The sequence below is a fragment of the Lissotriton vulgaris genome, chromosome 7 (genome assembly GCF_964263255.1).
Source record: "Lissotriton vulgaris chromosome 7, aLisVul1.2, whole genome shotgun sequence".
In the NCBI taxonomy this organism is placed as follows: domain Eukaryota; kingdom Metazoa; phylum Chordata; class Amphibia; order Caudata; family Salamandridae; genus Lissotriton; species Lissotriton vulgaris.
The window spans coordinates 1606555138-1606580252 of record NC_141695.1 but is presented as its reverse complement, the minus strand read 5'-3'; the positions used below and the strand labels follow the sequence as shown (position 1 = coordinate 1606580252).

At 45.4% G+C, this 25115-nt stretch overlaps 1 protein-coding gene across 1 annotated transcript in view; it reads right to left on the bottom strand.

Moving 5' to 3' along the window:
* Positions 1-25115, bottom strand: part of SLC13A3 (solute carrier family 13 member 3) — a 348426-nt gene that overhangs the window by 80765 nt on the left and 242546 nt on the right. The window contains exon 10 of the mRNA XM_086932535.1: positions 24731-24843. Within this exon, the coding sequence (XP_086788661.1) occupies positions 24731-24843 (113 nt within the window). The remainder of the gene's footprint in view (positions 1-24730; positions 24844-25115) is intronic.

The following is a 25115-nucleotide window of genomic DNA, read 5'->3' as shown; positions in this document are numbered from 1 at the left end:
CTCATCAGCCAGGCTATCTTGAATGCAGTGGCCAAGTGAGCAAGGGACTCACGTCTCAGCATACCCTGCCAACTTAGGGCGAACAAAGCGATACAAAAGGGGATGATGGACGGAGCGTTTGAGCAAATCAAACACTCACCCCAGTCAACTGATCTGGGTTTAACCCATCACCATTCTTTAGCTCACTCAGCCACCCCAGTTCAGACATGGCCATATGCAAATCAGTCTGACCTTGTGCCTCATGGGAACAGTCCAGCCCGAACTGCCAAGCTATTTCTCCACTGGACCGGAAACAAGCATCCTGGAACCGGCTTCTGGCTAATCAGCCATCATTAGCCAGGCTAGCTTGAATCCAGTGGCAAAGTGATCATGGGACACACGTCTAGGCATACCCTGCCAACTTTGGGCGAACAAAGCAAATCCAAAGGGGATGATGGATGGATTGTTGAACATTGCAAGCACTCACCCCCAGTTAACTTAGCTGGGTTTAATCCATCATCATTCTTTAGCTCACTCCACCATCCCAGTTCAGACATGGCCATATGCAAATCAGTCTGACTCTGTGCCTCATGGGAACAGTCCAGCCCGAACTGCCAAGCCTTGTCTTCCCTGGACCGGAAACAAGCATCCTGGGACCGGTTTCAGATTCATAATCCTCATCAGCCAGGCTATCTTGAATCCAGTGGCCAAGTGAGCAAGGGACTTACATCCGAGCATACCCTGCCAACTTAGGGCGAACAAAGCGATAGAAAAGGGGATGGCGGACGGAGCGTTTGAGCAAATCCAACACTCACCCCCAGTCAACTGATCTGGGTTTAACCCATCACCAATCTTTAGCTCACTCAGCCACCCCAGTTCAGACATGGCCATATACAAATCAGTCTGGCCCTGTGCCTCATGGGAACAGTCCAGCCCGAACTGCCAAGCCATGTCTTCCCTAGACCGGAAACAAGCATCCTAGGACCGGTAACGAGAAAGTATCAGTATCTACATAGGCCAGTGGCACACAAGACATTATAGACAAGAATGCTCATTGACAAGTAAAACGATATTTACAAAGGATCTAGAAGAGATCATTTTACAGTGCAGTTCTCAATGAAGAAATGAAGTGAGGTGTCCTGCAAGCATGTCTGGGCGAAATATTTAGAGGCATACGGTCGGAAAGTCCAGCGTTCCACATTAGATGCATGAAGGTAAATAGTGAGGGCAGACAATGCAAATAAACAAATATATGCCATAGACACATTGTGACAAAAAGGCCAGGCTATCACCTCAAAGACAAAATCATTCTGGAAGCTAACCACCAAAACCCTCTTTAATAATATGGCAGCTTGGTATCCATGTTTCAAGACATCTCAGCAAGAGGCCTCCAGTGATGCAGTGGGAAAAACATTAACTAGATGCATCCTTTTGGTTTGGCATATACATATCAGGGTAAGGAGGTTACAATTACTGTGCTGGAAGAGATACACGCCTTGTTGCACAATGAAGAAGAATACATCTCAAATGACACTGCTGGTACCCCTGAAAAAAGTCACATCACAGTTGAATGAAAGAAAATAGAGGGAACTAAAGAACATCACAATAAGAAAGAGACAAGGAAGAGAGATGAAAAGCAGATTTTATAGCATTTGAGAAGGCCATAGCTTAGTGAGGATGAGTAGGAACAGTCTTACTCAGGGGAGTTACTGAACTGGCGATTGTACTGGAGATGAGGAACAGTTAAGGCTCAAAAAAGTGAGAGCAGTCGGAACCATTTTGCCCTTCAGTTTGCCTGAGAGCACCTTTGTAGTCCCATCAGAATTTGATGAGAGAGCTTGGTGGGCTCAATTTAGGAAGAGTAAATGAAAACGAGGAGACAGTCCTTCATGTGTAGTTGGGAAGAAATGCTGATTGCTTTCAACAGTAAAATTGATGTGATCAAAGACTTCCATTCAAGCTCCATTTGCTTATCATTAGGTGGAGTCTGAATTCACCCAACAGGAGGCACTGTGTCTAAGGATATATCAGAAATACAAGGGGGGGCGTGGCTTGGATGGCAGCGCAGGCGGTTGCCTAAGTTCGTGAGCTCCGTGACCCCGGGCTAAAAAACAGCGAGAAGAACGGCGAAACGGATTGAACTCCCGCACAAAGCGGCAGGAGGTGTGTAGGAACACACGGCGCAGCACAGGAGGCGGCTAGTGCAATCGGCACGTCGTGTCTGAAGCAGAATAAACCAGGAATCCTCCGAGACAGAGGAACGGAAGATGCAGCCCAAGATGGCGGGGTCATAAAACCCAGCAACATCGCAACAGCTACGGAGAAACTGGAGAATTTCACCAAGCTTGAGCCGGTGGCAACGCTGGAACGCGAGGTGGAGCACCGGTAGGAAGAACAACTCAGGTCAGACCGGGACGAAAAAGGAATAGAATAAAGGCGGAGAAGCAAGATACCAGGCAATAAGGGCGGCCATCCTGGGTGTCCACGCTGCAAAAACAATAACAGTGGGCTACGAGGAGGAAGCACAGGAGGCGCATCTAGGCTGAAGGCGTCCACAAGTGGGATGCTACACAAGCCGCCAGACACTGAGGAGAGAAGCGGCGCCAGAACGCGACAACTACCCTAGGCACGCACCAGACCCAGCGGAGGAGCCAACAGGGCCAGACGACCAGGCAGGGTGACGGACCTCCACTAGCGCCGCTCAAGAGAGCAACCTCAGCAAGTAAGCCGCTTGCGTTTTTAAAATCTGAAGCGCTCAGCATAAACAGCGTAAACAGCCGACTGAAAACAACGGCGGCCATCTTGGGAGGGGCAGAACCAAAGCGAAAACGGGATCCAAGGCAGAACGCATGATCGCATGACAGCAGAGTGCGAGGTACGATCCTAAGAGAAGCCAGGGAAAGCAGGCATGGGCCCCCTGCTCACAATACCAAGTGATTACCCAGCACAGAAGCCACAAGTCGCCTAGAAGACAGTAATATCAACGGCGGACATCTTGGGAGGGGCAAAGCCAAGTGAGAGTGGGCTTCGAACGCACGTGCTGAACGCATGAACGCATGAGAGCAAAGTGCTAGGAACGATCCCAAGAGGAGCCAGGCAGGGTGCCCAAGTCACCGAGCATTAATTAAACGAGTAAACACGGCGAAGAAGACAGTAAATCAACGGCAGCCATCTTGGAAGTGGGCGAACCACACAAACACAAAAGAGGCGACTATGGGACGGTGTGGCAGAAGCCAGCAATCAGTGGAAGCAGGCACCCCCAGAGCGGGACTACCACACAGGAAGGTACGAAGCTAGGGGGAGGTACGAGCGAGAGGAAATCAACGGCGGCCATCTGAAGGCAGAGTGAAGCAAAAAGGGCGACAGCAACAACGAACAACGAACCAGAACAAGGACAATTAAGTGGCCCAGCAGGTTCACATTTGGGGGCATAGCAAAGACAGAGAAAGCCACGAACTACGCCAAATCCAGCCCAACACAGGGTGCGCAACAAGCCGACCAGCACAAGAAGGGTAGGCCGCCCGCACATCAAGGAATAAAAGGGTTTGGCGGGATGACGACCAACGACATCAAAAAGATTAAAACAAATCAAGATTCACCAATCAAGCTGAAGACCTTACAGAACACGGAGACAGCGATGGATCTGCTCCTAAAGAAAATAACAGAAGCCAACGACTTGGCAAAAGCCACAAAGATCTCCATGGACAATGTCCAACTAGAACTCACAGCCATACGGGCCGACCAGAGTAAAATAGTGAGCAGAGTAGGCGAAACGGAGAAAAGAATCAGCGACATAGAAGACAAATCAGTAACCATGGAAAAAGATGTTCGCTACATATCCAAGATCTCAAGCGACCTGCAAAGAACGCTAGCAGAACAAGAGGACAAAAACAGGAAAGGGAACATCAGAATCCTAGGTATACCGGAAGAAGAAGAGGAAGAAGCAGGCTCATGCGCGGCGCTACTCGAAGTTTTGATACCCAAGCTGACTGGGCTAAACTTCGAAAGAACATTCGAAATTGACAAAGCATACAGAGTGCCTGCCACAAGACAGCTGCACATGAAAGGCCCGAGAACAATCATCTGCAAACCGCTGAGAGCTAACCACACGGAGGCCATCTTTGCCTATGCACGTAAGGGCCAACCCCTCAACTGGAAGGGCAAGAAGATTATCATTACCCAAGACTTCTCTAAAGGCACAGTAGAGACAAGGAAGGCGTTCCTGGCACTGAGGGAAGCAATGAAGAGGGCCAGGATAACTTGCAGCTTTGTGGGCCCAGCAAGAATGAAGATAACAGGCAGGAAAGGCACGCAAACGTTCGACGATCCAGCAGAGCTCCGCAGATACCTTCAGGAACCAGACCAAGAAGAGATGGAACAAAGAGGCCCGGGAACGGCAAAGAGAAGAGCATCCTCAGACGGCTCGGAGACAGGCGAAAATGGCACAGCAGGTCGTGGTTGAAGGACACTGTCAAGAGACGGGTTCGATCTGACATCTACCCAATTTGAACACTGCTACCTCAATTGGAAAGACACACCTACCTCATGATAAAAGAATATAGAACTAAGCTAAGACAAAAGAGAGTCATCCAGGGAATGGACACGAGATATGCACAAGATCCAGCCAAGAACACAAAATCACTCAGAACTTTGAGCCATACCTGGGAAACAGAGACGGACAAGATATCCTTTTATCAACGCTTAACAAGGAAGGGCGCGGGGGGAGGATCTAATGAACCCGGGGTGGCGGAGGGCGGTAAACCGCTGCTGTCGCACGTTTACAGTACTTTGACAGGGGGAGGGGGGGGGGAGGGAGAGGGGGTGGAAGCAGGGGGAGGGTCATGCAGCGTGGACAATCCTTGCTTGGTGGGGCTATCAACTTTTTTTTTCTTTCTTACTTCTTTTTCACCTACTTACACATACTTCCCTATCCCAACCCAGACCCCGGGGGGCCGCATAGACGGGGGGCGAGAGGTGAGTCCACACCGAAGGCAGAGATTATACAGAGGTCACAACCCAGAGAGCAGCTATCCTATAGGGGTACCATGACTACTCACAACACTCAAGGCCTAGCACAGATTACAGCTGACATCAAGATTGTGTCACTGAACGTCAAAGGCCTCAACCACCCCGTCAAGCGACGGAAAACACTAGACTACCTGAATAGGCTCAAAGCCGACGTGTACGTGCTCCAAGAAACTAGAGTGACCACAGAGGATGCTAACAAACTTAAGGCAAACTGGATAAGCGACATAGTATGCTCACCAGCAGTCAACAAAAAAGGAGGGGTGATAACCATTATAAGCAAGAAAGGGAAATTCAAGACTCTGGGCAGTGCAGCAGACACGGAAGGCAGGAGACTAGTCATAAGCATCAAAAGAGGAGAGGAAGTAATGCACATAGCTAACATCTACGGGCCGAATGCCTCAAAAAAAAAAGTTCTGGGAGGAGGTAGAAAGCGAGCTCAGCAAGATCCCACTGGGAGAACTAGTGATAATGGCAGGGGACATGAACGAGGCGATGGATAATGCCACAGACAGGCACCCACACAGGCCAAGCCATGCCACACAAGAACAGAACACACTAAAAAACCTTTGCACCAAGCTTGCACTAGCGGACCCATGGAGACTACAACACCCCAGTGCCAGGGAGTACTCATTCTATTCAGCACCACACAACTCATATAGCAGAATAGACTATATCCTCATGTCAAGCTCACACACACACCTGACGGACAGAACGGAGATAGGACCGATAACAGTCTCAGACCATGCCCACATCTCCCTCTCCATAAGCGGGAAGCACAATGAGCTACCGAGCAGGGGGTGGCGTCTCAATAGTGACATACTTGAGGACCCCGCCAACACCGGGGAGATTGAGGAGGCGATCAAAGAATATCTCTTATTTAACGACACAAAGGACACAAAGGAGGAGACACTGTGGGACGCGCTCAAAGCCACAATAAGGGGGAAAATTATAAGTATTAAGGCAAGAATGAACAAAAAAAGGAACAAACACATTAAAGAACTGGAAGAACAGATAAAGAAACTAGAGAACAACCACATCGCAAACATACTAGACAGGAATACACTCACAACACTAACAAAGAAAAAGTATGAACTCAACAGACTATTAAGCGAGAGGGCAACGACATGGATAAACAAATACAAATCCATAAACTTATGCTCAGCCAACAAAGCAGGGAGGGCACTTGCAGGGTACCTAAAAGCCAAACAGAGACAGCACTCAGTTGCAGCGATCACCGACACAGACAACATAACGCACACAGGAAACAAACAAATCCTCGAAACCTTCAGGAGGTTTTACAAAGACCTATACACCGCAGACACAGCACTAAAGGCGGATGGAGGGGCGAGCCTTCTCGAGAAACTTGAACTACCCAAGCTAAGCTGCGAACAAAGTGAGGCGCTAGACCAAAACATAACAAAAACAGAGGTAGGGATGGCCATAGACGCACTAAAACCTAACAAAGCCCCGGGGCCGGACGGATTCACAGTGACCTTTTACAAAAAGTTCCAAACGCAGCTTAAAGAAATACTAGTGAGAGTATTCCAGACTTGCGCAGAGAAAGGAAGCATGACAGACTCAATGGCAGTGGCAAACATTATTGTCATCCCCAAAGAAGGGAAGGACCCACAATTCCCACAAAACTATAGGCCAATATCCTTAATAAACGTAGACTGCAAAATCTACGCTAAAGTAATGGCAGCCAGAATAAACACATACCTACCCACCCTCATACACAAAACACAAGTGGGATACCTGAAAAACAGGCTCTCACAGGATAACACAAGACTGCTCTGCCACCTAATAAACCGCACGGCAAACAGCACAGAAAAGGCAGTAATGATTGCACTAGACGCAGAAAAAGCCTTCGACAGAGTCTCGTGGCCATTCCTAAACGAATGTATGCGCAAATTCGGATTTGGAGATAGATACAGAGGAATGATAATGTCCCTATACAAAACCCCCCGAGCGCGAGTGGTAGTGAACGCAGCAACATCAGAAACATTCACCCTAAGTAGAGGGACGAGACAAGGCTGCCCCCTGTCACCAGGATTATTCCTGCTGGCAATGGAACCCCTTCTCCACATGATCAGAACAAACACGCAGATCACAGGCGTGAAAGTAGAGGGTCAAGCCTTCAAACTCGCGGCCTATGCGGATGACATCCTGATCACCACAAGCAACCCACGGGAGTCAATCGAGGCACTGGTACAAACAATAGAGAATTATGCACACGTCTCAGGGTATAAACTCAACAGGGATAAATCAGAATGCAAACCAATGAACTGCCACACTACCAGAGCAGTACTAGGCAAGTCAGGCCTGGCGTGGCAAACGAAACCCCTTAAATATCTGGGAGTCCTCTTTGGGAAGGACCTCAGATCAACACTAGAGCACAACGAGGAAGCAATGCTGAAAAAGATCAAGACGAAGCTAGACACATGGGGACCCAAATTCGTCAGCTGGTGGGGCAGAGTAGAGACAGTTAAGATGATGATCACCCCAATGCTCAACTACTTGCTGTCCATGCTACCACTACCACTAACGACAGACTTCCACAAACAAATCGACAAAGCCATTAACTTGTTCCTATGGGGAGGTAAAAAACCTAGAATAAGTCTAGCAAAGATCAGGTTGAAAAAAGAGCAAGGGGGACTGAACCTCACAAACTATAAGGCCTTCCAGACGGCATGCCTTGCCAAACAAGGGCTACACTGGATAGCACCAACACCAGAATATATGCCAGTATGGCTGGAGCTAGAAAGGGGCATTCTAGGAGGAGCAGACCCAATCATGGCCCTCACAGCAAATAGACACCCAGAAGCCAAAAACTCAATAATACGAAACACAAAAATAGCGCTACTGAGATTGGATAAAGAGCTAGAAGTAAGCATCAGAGGCACCAAATGGGAGTCATTATGGTACAACACCAAAATCACATACAAAGGGAAAACGCTAGACAGCAAAGAATGGCTCAGCAGGGGCATAACTACACCGTCACAACTAGAGACAGGAAACAACCCACTCACCTACAAGACGCTCCAACAAACAACTAGCCTACCAGACAAGGAATTCTACGAGTTCCTAAGAATCAAAGCAGCCATCACCAGAGCGAACCTCTCCAAACACAAACCAACCATCATACAGTATGCACAGAACCTAAACACGGCAGGTCACCAAACAGCGCAGATCTACAAAATAATCACACCGCGCAGCACCACTCTTAACGACAAAACAATAGCCTTCTGGGAAGAGACCATCCACAGACCGCTAAGTGAAGAAGAGAAGGCCAGACTATGGACATCAGCGTCCAAAAACAAGATCACACCACAGTTAGCACAAACAAAATACTGGATACTACACAGACTACACTGGACACCGGCGAGACTAAGGAGAATTGGGGCTAGCGACAACAGCGAGTGCTGGAACTGCCACAAAGCAAGGGGGGACCTAGCCCACATGATATACGACTGCCCCAAAGTCAAAGCGTTCTGGAATAAAGTATACAACCTAATAGACTCGATCACGGGATGCCAGATAAAACGAGGGCTAGCAGGGATAATCACCGGATTCCTTGAGCCACAACTCCAATCCAAAGAAATACGTGATCTAGTCGACATGCTCCTGGCGGCAGCTGTTAAAAATATTCTGGGGTACTGGAAGAACTCCAGCAAAGCCACTTTCAAGCGCTGGTTCAACTGGGTAACATTCCTTCGAGGGGCAGACAACATCACCGCCAAACACAAGGCGGCGAACCACACAGCCAAAGAGGACATGTGGGCACCCCTAGACAAGTATCTGATGCAATAAAACCCCCCCTCCCCCCCCCTTTTTCTCTCTTCTTCCTTCTTACTCTCTTTGCCACCACCGGGCCAAGCATACATGTACAAGCAGCCCAAGAAAGACAACTGTATACAATGTACATGCGAAACTTATTCAATTCAATAAAAATTTTGAAATACGGAAAAAAAAAGAAAAAACAAAAAAACAAAAAAGAAATACAAGATCTAGATATAATTGTATTACAGGAAGCCAGCCTACTACAAAGGGACAAGGTCCACTTAAGGCACAAAACATATGCTTTACAATTCTGAGTGGGACTCGATGTCCTAAAAAATGACAGGAGTTGTTATCCTATGTAGAGAAACATCAACAGAGGAGATCTCCTATGTGAAAAGGAACCCTGAAGGCTGTTACCAGAGGGTGCTGAAGTAGTTCTGTTGCCTAAAAGTAGTCCTTCTTAATGTGTACTCTGCTACTGTTGGACAGAAATAATTGTGATTGATTCTGATAGATCTAGGTAGCTTGTGTGAGGGGAAGTTCTAATAGGGGGTCCAACTAAAGCGGGTTGGGAGTCGGGACCCATAGCTAAAGTGGAAGGGTCTCAGGCACTTTGCTTTGGAGACAGCGGGTGGGGTATTTCCAAAGGTTTAAAAGGCGAGATTTAAAAAGCAGATCATCCTACAACAAAATGAAAGAAAGCAGCTCTTTTTTACTCGCATGTCGCATCATACTGATGTATAGAAAATCTTTTTAGGTCCCAAAAGCTATCTCAGTCCATGGAAGAAGCACCAATATCTGAGAATACCCTTTCTGACCATCCAGCACAGATCACATGGTCAGGGCACATGGCGGAGCTCCATCCAAGCAACGGGTATTGAGCACGTAGATCATGCTTTGGGCTTAATACTTATGTTTTTCAGCACCAGATGGTACGTTTACCTTTGGAACTATTCCGTCCAGAATGAAGAATTCAGACTGGCCCTCAACCTCCCACACAGGTCACACCACACCTATGTCAACTTCACTGGCTCTCTAAAAATAAGTGAGCATAGCACAAACTCATCATCCACACACTGCACAACACACATGCCACGTACTTGATCAGCTGTGTGCAGTTTGACCAACCCACAAGGCACCACGGCGCAGCCGGACTCTTACTCATGAGGTCATGTCTTCTCATACATTGCCCCTAAAATGGAACAACCTCCCACACCACATCAGAGCTCATACCCCCAGATGCATCAAGCCCTGATTCTGCGAATTCTAATTTGCGTAAAATACAGAATCCCAAATTGGAATTAGCAGAATGGGATGCATCCATAAAAGCGAAGTAAAAAAGCGATTCGCAGTCGGTCGCAATTGCCGATTGAGAATTTAGCTAAATCATACTAAAATCGCAGAATCGCCTGTTTCCCCATGTTGAAATAGCGATTTCGCAATACTGAAATCGCAAATAGCAATCTCGCTAATTGCGAGATCGCAAAAATGGGAAGTCGCATTTCGAGCACAATGATGACATCACAACCAGGAAGTAGGCAGTTCCCTCACTCATTCTGAACACAGAGCTTGAGAGTGGAAGAAGCACAGCACAGAGCTCCATCAGACACACCCGGCAGCCCCACAACAGGACACACATCCAAAACCAGAATGTCCCAGGAAGCAGTGCACCTGGCAGAAAAAGAAAAATTACATTTTCAGAACAGGAGCTGGAGTTTCTCATCGAGGGTGTAAACAGGGACCATGTTAGGCTGTTTGGGAAGCAATCCCAGAAGGTGCCTGAAGCAGACAAGAGGCGCATTTGGCAGCGCATCAGGGCCAAGGTAAACTGTGTTGGAGTGACCCAGCACTCTATTGATGCGCTGAAGAAGAGGTGGTACGACCTCAGAGGCCATGCCAAAGAGCGCATTGCAGAGAGGCTGGGGGAGCGACATGCCACAGGAGGAGGAGACCCCACAGTTGTGCCCAACACACCACTTGAAGACCTGGTGGAGGATACCATCAACCCTGCAGCCTGCGTGGGGGTCACCCAGTTGGACACCTCCCGACCCACCCAACAATCCCAAGGTAAGAGCCATGCAACTGCGACCCCGTCCCCTAACAATGCCCATGCCCCCAAAGCTAGCCATTTGATAACCCCAGTAATGCAGGCCATGCACAGCAGAAACGCCATATTGCATTGTGGGACCTGTAGTGTGATAATAGTTCCCTGATAGCCACACACAGCCAGACCTGTCAAGTGAAACATGTCCCTAAAGCCAGTCAGGGAATGCAAGCCTGCATGCATGTTGCAACATCCCATGTGCAAGATTCATATCATTAATCATGCACCCATTTACATCACAGGTGCTGCAGAACCACAGAGCACAGACAGCGAGGCACTCCAAATTGAGGAGAACACAGAGGACCCCAAGGGAGAGAGCCATCTTGCCCCACGACCAGGACCCTTCACACATACCTGCACCAGTACCACCACCTCCCCTTGCGGACAGGGCCACCCCTGCAGCCACAGGAGGAGAGCAACCACCCCATGCATCACACATGGCAGTGAAACAGGCCACACCACCACCCAGGAGGCAGACATGGCGCACAGCCACTGTGCGGTCGCAGTCAAGCAGCCGGATGAGGCAGCAGGGCAACGTGGCAACACGAGCTGTCTGGGGGCAACATGCCCAAGATCCAGGGGTTGATATCTAACGCCGGATGCTAGCTGTCCACCAAAAGCAGGCACGGCACATGGCAGCCATGCAGCTGCAGCTTTACAAGACAGCGATAAATGTGAGCCAGCTCACCGAAAGCGTGCAGGTGTTAACGGCTGCAGTGAGGGAGAACAGCCAAATCATGGTGTGACAGCAGGACATCAGCCGCCGCTGCCACCGCCAGCTGCTGACCCGGCTGTCAGCATATACCAGGTCAAACCACTTGATCGGTGATGCTACGCCCAACTCTCACACCGTTCCCTGGCAATGGAACTCCAGATGGTGCAATGCTGCCAGGATGTTGCTAGGGCGTTGGAACAGGTCACAACCGCTGTCCTAAACCAGCAGGTGACTGGCCATGCCCATGCAAGGGGGGAGGGGGGGGGGGTGATGTCAGTGAGGGCACATCCAGTCTAAGCAGCCTGTCCCTGCCGGTGGTACAAGAACGACGCTGCAGCACCAGGCCCAGTGCAGCATCACGGCCCAATACTAGCGAGGTGGATGTGGAGAGGCGACAGGGTGCGTCCGGCCGGAGGCACTAGTGACTGTTTGACCATTAGCAGCATGTCCATGGTGAAGTACCAAGCAAGCCTGCTTCGCAATCATGGGGCTGTATGTCGTAATACAGTTTTCATGTTTTCTGAACAGTGTTGTGTGAGGGGTATGGGTGCACTAGAAATATTTCAGTGTGATGATGTTGTGGCGCCTGTGTCCCTCAGCAGGTTCTCCCCGCGTGCATGAAGCACATGTGCAGGTGGGCGGTTGCCCCCCGCCGACTTACTGCCAGAGTTCTCCACAGTCATCCTCCGCTTGATAGCAATATTGTGCAATATGGCACAAACGTCCATGATGCGGCAGCAGACCTCAGGCTGGTATTGAGGGCCCCACCAGTCTTATGTAGGATGCGGAATCGGCTCTTTAACATCCCAAATGTCCGTTCAATGACATTCCTGGTGCGAATGTGTGCAGCATTGTAACGCCGTTCCTGTGGTGAGGCAGGGTTGAGGTATGGGGTGAGGAGGTACTCACGGAGGCCATAGGCGCTGTCAACTGAAGGAAAGGAGCAGAGGGTCAGTGCCAGTCATGCGCAGCTACATGGGCTTGACATACTGTATGTGGGCATGTGTACTTACCTAGGAGGTGTCCTTCGCCAAAGTCACCCCTGGCCAAGCGGGTGTGCATGCCCCTGTGCCTGAATATGAAGGAATCATGCGTGCTCCCCGGGTATTGTGCCACTATGCCGGGTATGATTGTCTTTGCATTGCAGACCATCTGGATGTTGAGTGAGTGGTAGGACTTGCGGTTTGGGTACATGTATTCTGTCTCAGCGGGTGGGCAGATGTGGATGTGGGTACAGTCAATGCATCCAATTACATTGGGGAATTGGGCAATGTTGTAGAATTGTAGCTTTGTTTGATTTAAGTCCTGTTGGGTGTTTGGGAAGGTTATGTAATGGTGTATCCGGGTCAGCATGGCGTCCAGGAAACTCCTTAGGCAGCAGGACAGTGTGCTCTGGGAGATCCCCCCTGCAACTGCAACTATCCCCTGGAAGCTTCCGGAGGCCAGGAGGTGCAGGCAGCACAGGACCTGGACATGGGTGGGCACGGCATTGGTCCTCTTTGTTGGGTGCTGCATCAGGGGGTCAAGGTCTCGGATGAGCTTGGTTATCATCTTGGTTATCATTGCCCCATTCAGCCTATATTTCAAGTAGATCTCCTCTTCAGTCGGGCCCAGGAGTGTGATCCGCAGCCGGAAATGCGCTCCTGGCCCTGCGTCGGTTCCGGGCTGCAGCTTGGAGCCTTCGCCGCCTTACCACAATGTCGAGTCCTGGCATTGTGAATGTACTCATGCTCCTACTGTGTCTCCCTAAGTGTGTTTGTTTTGCCCCGCACCTGTATCTTGTTAGGATTTTTTTTCAGATATAAGGTTTTACTATTAGGCAGCAGCTCTACAAAATATGGTGGGTCTGGTGGGCGGGGGAGAAGACGAGGGAGGGAATGAGTTAGGCTCATTGGCAATATATGGTTTGCTATTAGGGCCAGAAGTAGAAAATGTTTTTTTGAAGTATACTGAACCCAGCTATTATAAGAGGACACGGTTTAAGACACTCATTGCTGCATATACTGTATGGAAAGCTTTTATAAAAAAAATTGGGTTAGGGCGGTATAATGCATATACAAGATTGAAAGGAAATCCGAATCTATCTGAGGAAATCACTTCTGGGACTATACTGGGAGAATGGGAAAGAAAAGGGCTTAGAAAGGTGGGAGACATCTTGGGGCAGCAGGGTGTCTACCAGTTTGCTGAATTACAAACTAAGTTTGCATTAGATAGAAGACAATTTTTTAAGTATTTACAAATTAGGAGTTTTCTATATAATAAGAAAGGTGGTCCATCAGGGTTTAACAAAAATACAATTATGGAAGTGATACAAGCAGGGGAGGATTGCACCATTAAGAGATTTTATGCAGAATTGCTGACCTCAAAAGAGGATGATATAGAGAAATGGGCAACTAAGTGGAAACATAGCCTGGAAATTAGTGAGGAAAGTTTTGATATATCCTTAGAAATGGGATATACATTGTTACGCTCAGCGCCTTTACAGGCACAACATTACAAAACATTATATCACTTATATCATACACCTGCTAAAATAGCTCAATGGGGTGGTACAACTGGAATCTGCTTTAGATGTGGGGACTCTGAAGCAGATTTAATACATATATTTGCAACATGCCATCACCTGCAGCCATTGATAAAAGATATTGAGGGTTTTTTAAATCAAGGTTTATCAATAGATGCGACTCTCACTCCGTCAATTATTCTCTTGGGGGTAAAAGAAGAAGGGGATAAATAGCAACAGAGCAATATCAGGGTAGGTGAGAGATGGGAATACTTTTTATTTTTGGCTATGGCAGTATTAAGACTCACTATTGCATCGTCATGGTTAGATCCTAAAACTCCGACATATCACCAATGGCTGGCTAAACTACTCAATATATAACTTGGAGATAGAGATCTATGCAAGAAAGGGGAAAAAGGGTAGGAAAACTGGTAGGCAGATCTGGGGCCCTATTACTCGGTGGAAGGAAGAGAGATTGGAATGAAAGATATGATTTAAGTATTTATTGGTTTAAAAGGATACGGATAGTAAATGTTAATTTTGTTTGATTTGTATGGAAACTAAAAAACATTGTATTTCTTTCTTTTTGCTTCTGTTAACATGTCTAGATATCTGTAATGCAAAAGCTATTGTCGTGCCCTGTATGTATGTAAAAACATGGGAAAAAATCTGTCAATAAAAATTTTTTTTTTTAAAAAAGAAGGATTTTTTTTCTTTTTTTTTCAAATTGAACTTTATGGTTACCACCTGGTTTGAGTTCTCCTTAAATAGCGCCTCGCTATTTGCGATTTTGGGGGTTTCGCAAATTGCGATTATTGATGAATTTGGTTTGTGATTATTTTGCGAGTTCGCATATGAATTCGCAGAATCAGTGGAACTTCGCTATTACAGAATCACAAAGGGGGTTCTGCGAATTTAATTGCGAACTCGCAAAATATATTTTGCGAATTCTCAATTTGGTTGTTATTCCTATCATGAATTGCGGTTACTGAAATTGCGATCGCAATAGCTGTTTTGCAGCTATTGTGATCGCAATTTGTGTGGATGAATCTATGCCATAGTTTCAGGACTCCCGCAAAAAGCTGGTTCTTCGAGTAAGACTTCCGAGGCCAGCCTCCACACACCTGCAAATCACCAGGATTCCCTCACAGGTGAATAGGCACTGTAAAGCTCCACATAACATAACTATTATTAGAAGCATACCTTCATTACATTGGTCTTGAGAAGTTGCAAAACTAAGTATAAGATCATTTAAAAAATGAAAAAGTCACATTTCAAGCTCGATGATAGTGTTGACCTCAAATCATCACTTCTTCTGAATTACAGATTCGAATTTTTGTCATATCTGGATTCCACCTAATTTGTCTCAATCATCATGGTTGCTTTAAACTGGTCTTAATTCACTTTGAAAATTGCTACACATTGTTACCATGTAGGCATTGGGAAATATTTGTCTCGTACCTCATTGCTGTAGGAGGTGAAAAACGTTCTCTGGCTAGAAAATGGCATATACTTTTCCACAATTATGGGGTAGAAGGAAGAAATACTTATGATAACCTGGATGAGATTCCTTTGGAAATGCAGAAAGAGAACAAAGCAATTTATTTGAAATGTCAGTTGTGATGCTAGAAAAGCATTTTTGACCCACGGGTCAATGTAGTCCTTGAACAACAAACTCTTTCCAATGGTTCAAGTGAGGGTGGAGAAGGTAAGACATTATGTGACATCCTTGTAGCATCTTGCCCATATGTGTGAATTTAGTACAGTACTTCCACTGGTTCTCTGATAAGAGACCATTTAGTGAGATGTACCATTTGCTGGGAAGTGCAGACAAGTTACTTGCTAAAAATCTAGATTTAAAGGAGGCAGTTGCAATAAGTGGGGAAAGGGAAAATACTTCCAAGTGGATGTGCGAGTTCTGAAAAAGTAGCACTAGTGATATGAAGAATAATTATGAGTAATTGCTAAGGGAGCTGTTAGCACAGGATAACGTGGATGACTGTGGGCATAAAGTGAGTGGTGTAGGAAAAGCCTCTTTTTATGGCAAGGATTTCATAGAACCAGAAAATACTATATAGATGTGGAAATAGTGATTATGGATTTAGAAGTCTAAAGTGTCAAAAATGCCATGTGGAAGAAATGTGGAAAAAGAGGCCATTCTGGCACGGTTTGTCGTGGTGACAAAATGCAAACTGTGGAATGCGGTACAGGTGGTAGTATGAAAGTGATCCTGAACAAAAGAAACAATAGTGTAGATTGTGAACAGTTGGTGTGTTAGACCTGGCATCCTTAGTGTGGTTTCCCCAGTCTTCTTGCCTCTACCACCTGCTGATCAGTGCTAAAGTGCAAGTGCTCCCTGGGTAAATTGTGATTCTGATTGGTTATCCATGAGTGGCATATTTGATTTACTGGTAAGTCCCTAGTAAAGTGCACTGTGTGTGCCCAGGGCCTGTAAATCAAATGCTACTAATGTGCCTGCAGCACTGGTTGTGCCACCCACATGAACTTGTCTCAGGTCTGCCATTGCAGTGTCTGAAAGTGCAGTTTTAAACTGCCATGTTGACCTGGCAAGTGCGCCCACTTCCCATGGACAGACATTCCCTTTTACTACATGCAAGGCATCCCTAAAGTAGGCCCAAGGTACCTTGATGGGCAGGGTTGAATGTATCTGAAAGGTGGGACACATACTGGCTTGTTTTACACCTCTTTCGTTCCCACCACACATACAAACTCATTGGAACTTGAAATCAGTTTTTTTAAACTGATGCGTAAGCTAAGATTACGCTATTTTTTTTGATCATGTGGTAGATAAACCGTCAATTTCAGAACCAGATCAATTGAAAGGACTTCGATCTAGGAGCACTTTTATGGCCCCAACAAGCCACAAAACACTAGACTTATTTGAGACAATGGTTAAGCAAGACATGAGTAAGATTAAATTTTAAAGAAAGATCAAAAGAAACATGGCCAACAAGGAAATGAGCATTTTAAAGAAACTTGCTAACAATCAAGATTTCATCTGCACAAAAGCAGACAAAGGCGGAGGCCTTGTTATAATGGACACAGCAATGTATCAACAAAAGGTTTTATTGATGCCCCCCACACAATTCTATCTACGGATTACGATCAACCTATGCAAGTGTTCCTTTTGGAACTCATAGTTTTTACACTCTATCATAGCTATTTCAAAATGGATGACACTTGGTACCAACAATTGGTAGGGACTTCGATGGGCAACTGTGCCGCCCCAGTGTATGCTAACATATATATGAAAGCATATGAAGAACAACTAATACTAAGCAGCTCCACATGGACAGACAATTTAAAGATGATAGTACGCTACATCGATGATATTTGTATCCTTTGGAAAAACACTGAAGAAACTCTGCAGAAAGCACTGTTGGAATTAAATACAAAAAATGAGAGAATACAACTCACTTGGGAGATATCAAAAACTTCCATCACGTTCTTGGATGTCCGAGTCAAATGGCATCAAGGGAAAATATAAACCGAAATGTATGGCAAAGAGACAGACAGGAACAATACCCTTCATTTTAGTAGTTTTCATCAGGAGCCATTAAAATTACATCTACCCACATCTCAAATGATGAGAGCCAAAAGAATCACTTCTAACAAGGACAAGGTAGAAAGTACATTGAAAACCATGGGAGAAAGATTTCGCAACAGAGGATATCCTGATAATTTAATAAAACAATCTATAGAAAAAGTGAGTCGCATACCTAGAAAAGATCTATTAAAAACACGACCTAAAAAGAAAGAAGAAAGGATGACATTTGTGTCCAAGTACTCCACGACGAGTTACAAATTCAAAAAGATCATTTGAAATCATTGGAATATTCTACGAGCGGAACCTGACTTTGAACATGCTTTTGAACAACAACCTATATTTGCCTTCACCAGGGGCAAAAATCTAGGGGAACTACTGAAAAAAAAGAGGTCAAAAGAGATGTGTTTTCGAGGTACTAGACCTTGCCTACAATGTGGACACTGCAATAACATTATGAGGGGTAATACAGTGACGCATCCAATGAAAGGACACACCATTAAATTGCACAAAAATGCCTCCTGTGACACAGCGAATGCCATATACATGTTAAAATGTCCCTGCGGGAAAGTATATGTGGGGAAGACCACAAGTAAAATAAAAATAAGACTCAATGAACACAAGTCTAACATTAGGACCGGAAACGTTAAATCGACAGTGGCAATGCATTTCAAAGAAGGGAAACACAACGTGTCGCAACTGCAATTTTTGATTCTGGAAATAATTGAAAAGATAGAAGGACGTGATAATAATCGTTTTCTCCTCCAAAGGGAAAATAATTGGATGTACCTACTAAACTCCCATAAGCCATTCAGGCTTATTGATCGCACTGAATTTACATGCTATCTTTAAAGACACATGATAATTTTGAACTGTACAGACACTCGTTTTGGAACATGATAAAGCACCCAGGTGCTTCAGCCTTGCCTATGCGTATGGATGTTTGGACATCCTTCTGGTTGATTATGCAAGTTATCATTCGGATTGTTTTGTTTGTTTATTTTCATTTATCTTTATATTTAATTAATCTATAAGCCAGCGTGATAATCGCTACTCTATGACTTGAAACGTAGAAAACTTTATTGTGCACAGAGCAAGTGTCTCATTGATCAGCATGAGTATAGCAGCCCTCTCATTGGCCAGTTTTCCGATAATGTGACCGGGATACGAGCCAATCAGAGTTAATCATCTTATTCGAGTTGACACTGATGCTAAGAAAAGTAATGCTATTGGTTAGACGCTTTGCTAATGCCGGCAACATTTGGAATGAGGAAATGAAGATTGCTAAAGGCGTTTTTCGTCTGATATGTAAGTCAATTTTACTGTGAACATATAGTTTTCTTATAAACTATAACTAATACCTAAAAAGAGTTTCATGTAAAGCGCACCGTTTGCTCTCATCTTATTTTTAAGTTGTGCATTATTGAAGAACTTTTGAACGTGAGCACATGTGAGTGCCTAGTTGCCATTATTATTATCATTTTTGTGATATTCACGTTACGTAACACCTATACACTGGGGGAATCACGCATGAACACGAGTTTGAACACAATGTTGGCTTATAAGGTTTTTGTAAAACTGTATAGTGATTATGTTATTTAGATTTGATTGACGATTGATACGTGTATTACTATACCTTGTTTCAGCTGATTGTCCCTGATGAAGGTCGACAACGACCGAAATGCATTGGACTAATGGATTTAAAGTGATTACAATCTCAATGAAAACATTTGCAAATGAAATATGAACTCTTGAAAAATTTATGAATGAAATAAATTAATAATAAATGAAATAATATTATTTTTGGAGTGAATTTTGGAGGAACTCTGGGATAGCCAGAAGTATCTAAGAGCTGTGCACCAGGGGATGCTCTCACGCCTTGATGCCAATTTCATGTTTCCCTTCTGCAAGGACTACCTCTCACATAGGCTATAATTGGAGCTGCCTTGTAACCTCTTTCAAGTATAACTTACAATTGGGAAAAGCTAGTGACTTGGAGTTTGGGCTCTCTGAGCCCAGAATTTAAAAATACATCTTTTAGTGAAAGTGGTTTTTAAATTGTGTGTTTGAAAATGCCACTCTTAGAAAGTGGTACAAAAGGGGGTGGTAATGGACGGAGCATCTGAACCAATCAAACACTCACACCCAGTCAAAAGATCTGGGTTTATTCCATCACCGTTCTTTAGCCCACTCTGCCACCCCAGTTCAGACATGGCTATATCCAAATCAGTCTGACCCTGTGCCTCATGGGTACAGTCCAGCCCGAACCGCCAAGCCATGCCTTCCCTGGACCGGAAACAAGCTTCCGAGGACCGGTTTCTGGCATTCCAGCCGTCTTCAGCCCAGCTTGCTTGAATCCAGTGGCAAAGTGAGCGAGGTTTTTAGTGTTAAAGCAACTCTGTGGGCCCGTTGTACCTCAAGGTTCCAGTCGCAGCTGGAGAGCTCTGGAAGGGTATCACGAAAAAGTTGTATAATGTACGAGCGGCAATCCTGTCCTTCACTTTTTTTCGGGGATACCAAGGACGCGTAGATTGTTTCGGCGTTGCCGATTTTCGCAGTCCTCCAGTTTCCACCTCACATCCTGAAGCTCAGCTTCATGGGAGTCGACTCGGTCATGAACCACAGCTGCATCTGTTTCATTTGAGACTATACGTACTTCCATCTCATTCATGCGATCATTAAATGTGCCTACAGTTTTAGTAAGCTTACGGACAACTCCTTGGACTTTATGGAGAGCCGCCCGTGCTTTAAGCCCATCTTCAGAGGTCTCTTCACGATGCGAGGCAATAGCCTGAAGTACGGTGTCCATAACTTGAGTCAGTGTGGCCCCAGACTGTTCTGGTTGATCTAATGATGCTACTTGAAAAGAGGGGGATATTTGAGGTGTTTTGCAGAGTTCCCTGAGCACAAAAATATGTAAGTGTGTATGATTTACAGATAATATCAATTCAAACAATGAAAGTCCATATCCATGTATCCAAGTTTGAAAAAAGTCCTTATTTTATTTTTCATCCAGATGATCACGAGGACTTGTAGATATAGCAGTACAGTCTTGATATAATTTACAACAGCCAAACGCCAATACGTGTTTCGTCAAGGGGCATCACCCAATGACTTCCTCAGGGCATAAAAATGATATCACTTGTAGATGTGAGAACGGTTGAGTATCAGCAAATTCTATAGAGCAATCCACCTTTAAATGATATTGTAATTATATTCCTCACTAGTGTCTTCAACAGTATAACAATCTCATTATGGAAACGATAGGCAAGATAAGCCTGTAAATCTTGAAACCATCAAGTATGTCTCGAGTTCCCGTACACGATCATTATCATTCGGACGCATTCCATAACGCGAAGTGGAGCTGGCAAGCCGTGCGGCACGCTCAGCGAGAGGATTAATCCCACCGTGCTGGATACAGCGAATTTGGCATTTGATTTCAAACTTCTTGGAAAAAATCCCCGAACTAACGCGGTGGTAATAACTTGTGAACTACTTATTTCCGAGTGCGGACCAAACGTCGCACTGATGTGGATGCACCACAAAAGGGTGCCCAATGATAATGGTTTTTAACCTAGGTGCACTCTGAAAGAATTTTTGTACTCCCCCCCCCCCCCCCCCCCCCCCCAATTCCGTCCTGATGAAGACCCGTTGTTGAGGACTTGAACCACCCGCTGTATGGTTGGGTCGAAACGTCAACGACAATTCCCTGTGGGAGCCTGCACCTACTGACCCCTGCCCCCTGCCCCAATTCCAAATCCCCTTGCCAACTGTGCAAATTAAGGACTACGGAACTGTATATAGCATACAAGCTAGTTAAAAAGAAGTACATTTTTTACAAGCGCTCTCTAGGGCAGGCTCAATTTTCTTGTATATAAATGACCTACACTATGCTTCTCTGATCCTCTTGATCATTCACTTGAGCACACACTTTAATCTTTCTCTGTGCACGTTTCTCTTTTATTGTAGAAATGTATCTTGGTTTAGTATTAATGTAAATATATGTATAAAGATACCCTTTTGTGGTGCTTCTGGGCACATCTGCCAAAAACATCAAGAGACTACAGGTGTTACAAAATTCTGCAGCACGTCTGGTGTTAAGGCTGCCTTGCAGAGCTCCTTCGAGCCCCTCTCTGGCAGCCCTCCATTGGCTACCTATTAGCAAGAGGATTGTTTTTAAAGCTCTACTATGGTGCCATAGGATAATCCACCAAAAAGCGCCGGCTTATATGTCAGATTTGGCATCCCTGTATGAACGGAACAGATCCCTAAGATCGAAAGGAATGGGCCTGCTCAGAACATCACGCCCCAGAAAAGCTAGAATGGGAGGCAGGTCCTTCCGCACACTGGCAGCCAAGCACTGGAATCTCCTTCCTACGAACATTAGGATAGAGACTAAAGAGGCCTCTTTTAGAAAGTTGTTAAAACCTTTCTTTTCACCTCATAATGGCACTCCCCTCTCTACTCTTGCTTGCTCTTCTCCACAACGCGGGGACACGCCGGGAGGCGTCACCATGCGCTTTATAAACCCCTTTAAACTAAACGTTGAATTCGAAACTTTGTTGTACTGTACATTAAACATGACAACCTTATTGGACTTTTCCCGTCTCTAATGGTTTGTTGGTGCTTACTGTATGATATCTTGTCAATGTGGGCTAGTATTACCTATTGAACTAACAATACAGATTCAGTCTTGGTTTGAAGAAAATTAACTTAACCGAATGCTATAATTGTTTTATATGTCAAATATATGTCGAGGACCAACTGTTTTTCTATACTATTGAATACCCAGGTCCTTTGACTATACTGGGTCAACCCCTGGTTGATAGCTAATGTGCCTGCAGCACTGATTGTGCCACACATATAAGCAACCTGTAAATGGTAACTCAGGCCTGCCATTGCAGAGCCTGTGTGCAGTCTAGTACTGCTATGTCAACTTGGCAAGTGCACCCACTTGCCAGGCCTAACCTTCCCTTTACTGGCATGTTAGCACCCACTTGCCAGGCCTAACCTTCCCTTTACTGGCATGTTAGTCACCCCTAAGGGTGACCCAAGGTACCCCTGTGGGCAGAGTGCAGTGTATGTGAAAGATAGGACGTGTCCTGATGTGTGTGGCATGTTCCGATAGTGAAATACTGCCAAATTAGTTTGTCACTATTGTAAGGCTATCTGTTTCCATAGGACATAATGGGGAGTTAGCTTATAACATCTGATAAGCATAACTGCCCTAAGAACCAGATGAGAAAAGAAAGTTTAGTAAGCTGAACTCTGAATGTTAAATTGAAACTTTTAGTGAGGGTGATTTTTTACATTCTAGGTAGGTATTTTCTTGCTTATCCATCCAGTGTGTCTCTGCCAGGATGTGTATTGACTGTCTGTCTTTGGAGTGATAGGGGCTGGGGATGTGCAGTGGCTCCAGAGAGTCTGGATGAATCTGTGCTAGGCTGAATTGGCCTGGTCTGCATTTGGAGTGGTGGACGAGGAGGAGTACTGCCCCTGTGCTGTGTGCTGTTTGGGTTGGCCTGCAGTGGTTGCTTCTGTCTTGGGCAGGGAAAGGACTGGACTGTGTTTTCATCATCCTGCTGTTAGGGTTTTCTCCAAAGGCTTGAATTAGAGCTGGCCTCCTGTTGAAAGTCTCAGGGATAGAAAAGACCTCAAAGATCACTTCTGGGAATAAAGAGCAAACTTTGCTAAGGCGAAGAGCTGGAGAAACTGAGGAGGAATACTGCCCCTGTGAAGTTTGTGTCTGGGGTTGGCCTGCAGTGGCAACATTCGGCCAAGGAAAGGGAAAAGGACTCTGCTGTTTGCTGTATCCCCTACTTGAGGAAGATCTTCAAGGGCTTGAAACTGAGCTTTCTTCCTGTTTTGAAGTCCCAGGGACACAAAGACTGTACCACCAGCTTCCCTGAACTTCCTTGCTGGGAGGTCGGACCTGCTAAGAGGTGCCTGCTGTTGTTTTGGACCTCTGGCTGCTATTTTCAGCTGGGAGCTGCAAAAGTAACGCAACTTCAAAAAGCGTGACACATCCGCACCTGTTTTCGATGCATCGTCGAAGAAATCGTCAAAGCGCCTGCCTGCAGTTCGAGAAATCGAGTCCACCAATCTCTGAAGTCTGAGATCACCACAACGATTCCGACGCAAGGCCAGCTGGGTGGCTGCAAGAATCCACGCATCGTCCCGGATCATCGCATCAAGGTGCCAGGTCAGTCGCATTGTTGGGGATGTCGTAAGAAACCAATGCCTCACCTCCCCTTGCAGTAAGAAACTGACACACCACCTCCTCTCCAGTAAGGAACAGACACATCACCTCCCCTGAGCAGCAGTAAGGACTCAACGCATCACCTCCCCTGGAGCAAGGAACCAAAGCATCACCTTCCCTGAGAGTAAGGAACCAATGCATCACCTTCCCTGTAACCCTTTTTGTTTGTGTGTGTGACGCATCCAAGGTACTTTGTGTGAAAAGCGTTGCATCTGAAATTTGCTTTGAACTGAACTATTTCTACCATTTGAAAGTCATATTTCTATTACTGTATTGCGGATTTTTGTCATTTTGGTCTTGTTTGGTTTAGATAAAGATTACTTATTTTTCTAAACTGGTGTGGTGTCCATTTATAGTGTTTTCACTTTATTACTGTATGTGTTCACAAATGCTTTGCACACTGCCTCTGAGATAAGCCTGTCTGTTCGTGCCAAGCTACCAAGGGGGTGAGCAGGGGTTATTTAAGAAGTGTATCCCCCTTACCCTGACTAGAAGCAAGGGTCCCTATTTGGACAAAGGTACCTACCTCTTGAAACTCGAGTCCCCCATTTCTAACAAAATGCCATGAGTTACCTCTATATATTTTACAATACAAAGCTAGGTATCTCTCTACTGTTGTCAATTCGCAATTCAAATTATCTCCTCTTCCCTACTAAACAGGAAACGGGTCCACTGGTACAATATTTTCCCTAATAATATATAATTTCAGGTAAAAAAAAAACTTTTTGGTTATCAAAGCAATATACAATGCATTTTTATAATATGAACATGCAAAAAAGTAAACTGCAATTCAGTACCTCGCATCCTTTTGCCATTGCAAACCCTCCACCAAGCAGCAAGATAATATTCCAGGGAACCGTTTCCTGTGTTTTCTTCCAAGATAGCAATGGGTGACTTTCAGTGTTTAGTGCTAGCAAAACAAAACAAAAACAATTATAAACATATATTTCAGCATTTATCTATCTATCTAGCTATCTATCTAGTTATCAATCTACCTATCCGGCAATTTATTTAGCACAAACAGTCACACCTAAAGAGGTATCTCCATGATATGGGATATGTTTCTGGGAGAATTGAACAATAAAATTACCCTATGCATCCTGATCCATCTACCTAGTTTTTAGCTGTTTTTAGAATAGAAGTAATCTCTGTACTTAGTCATCAGTGTCACATGGAGCACAA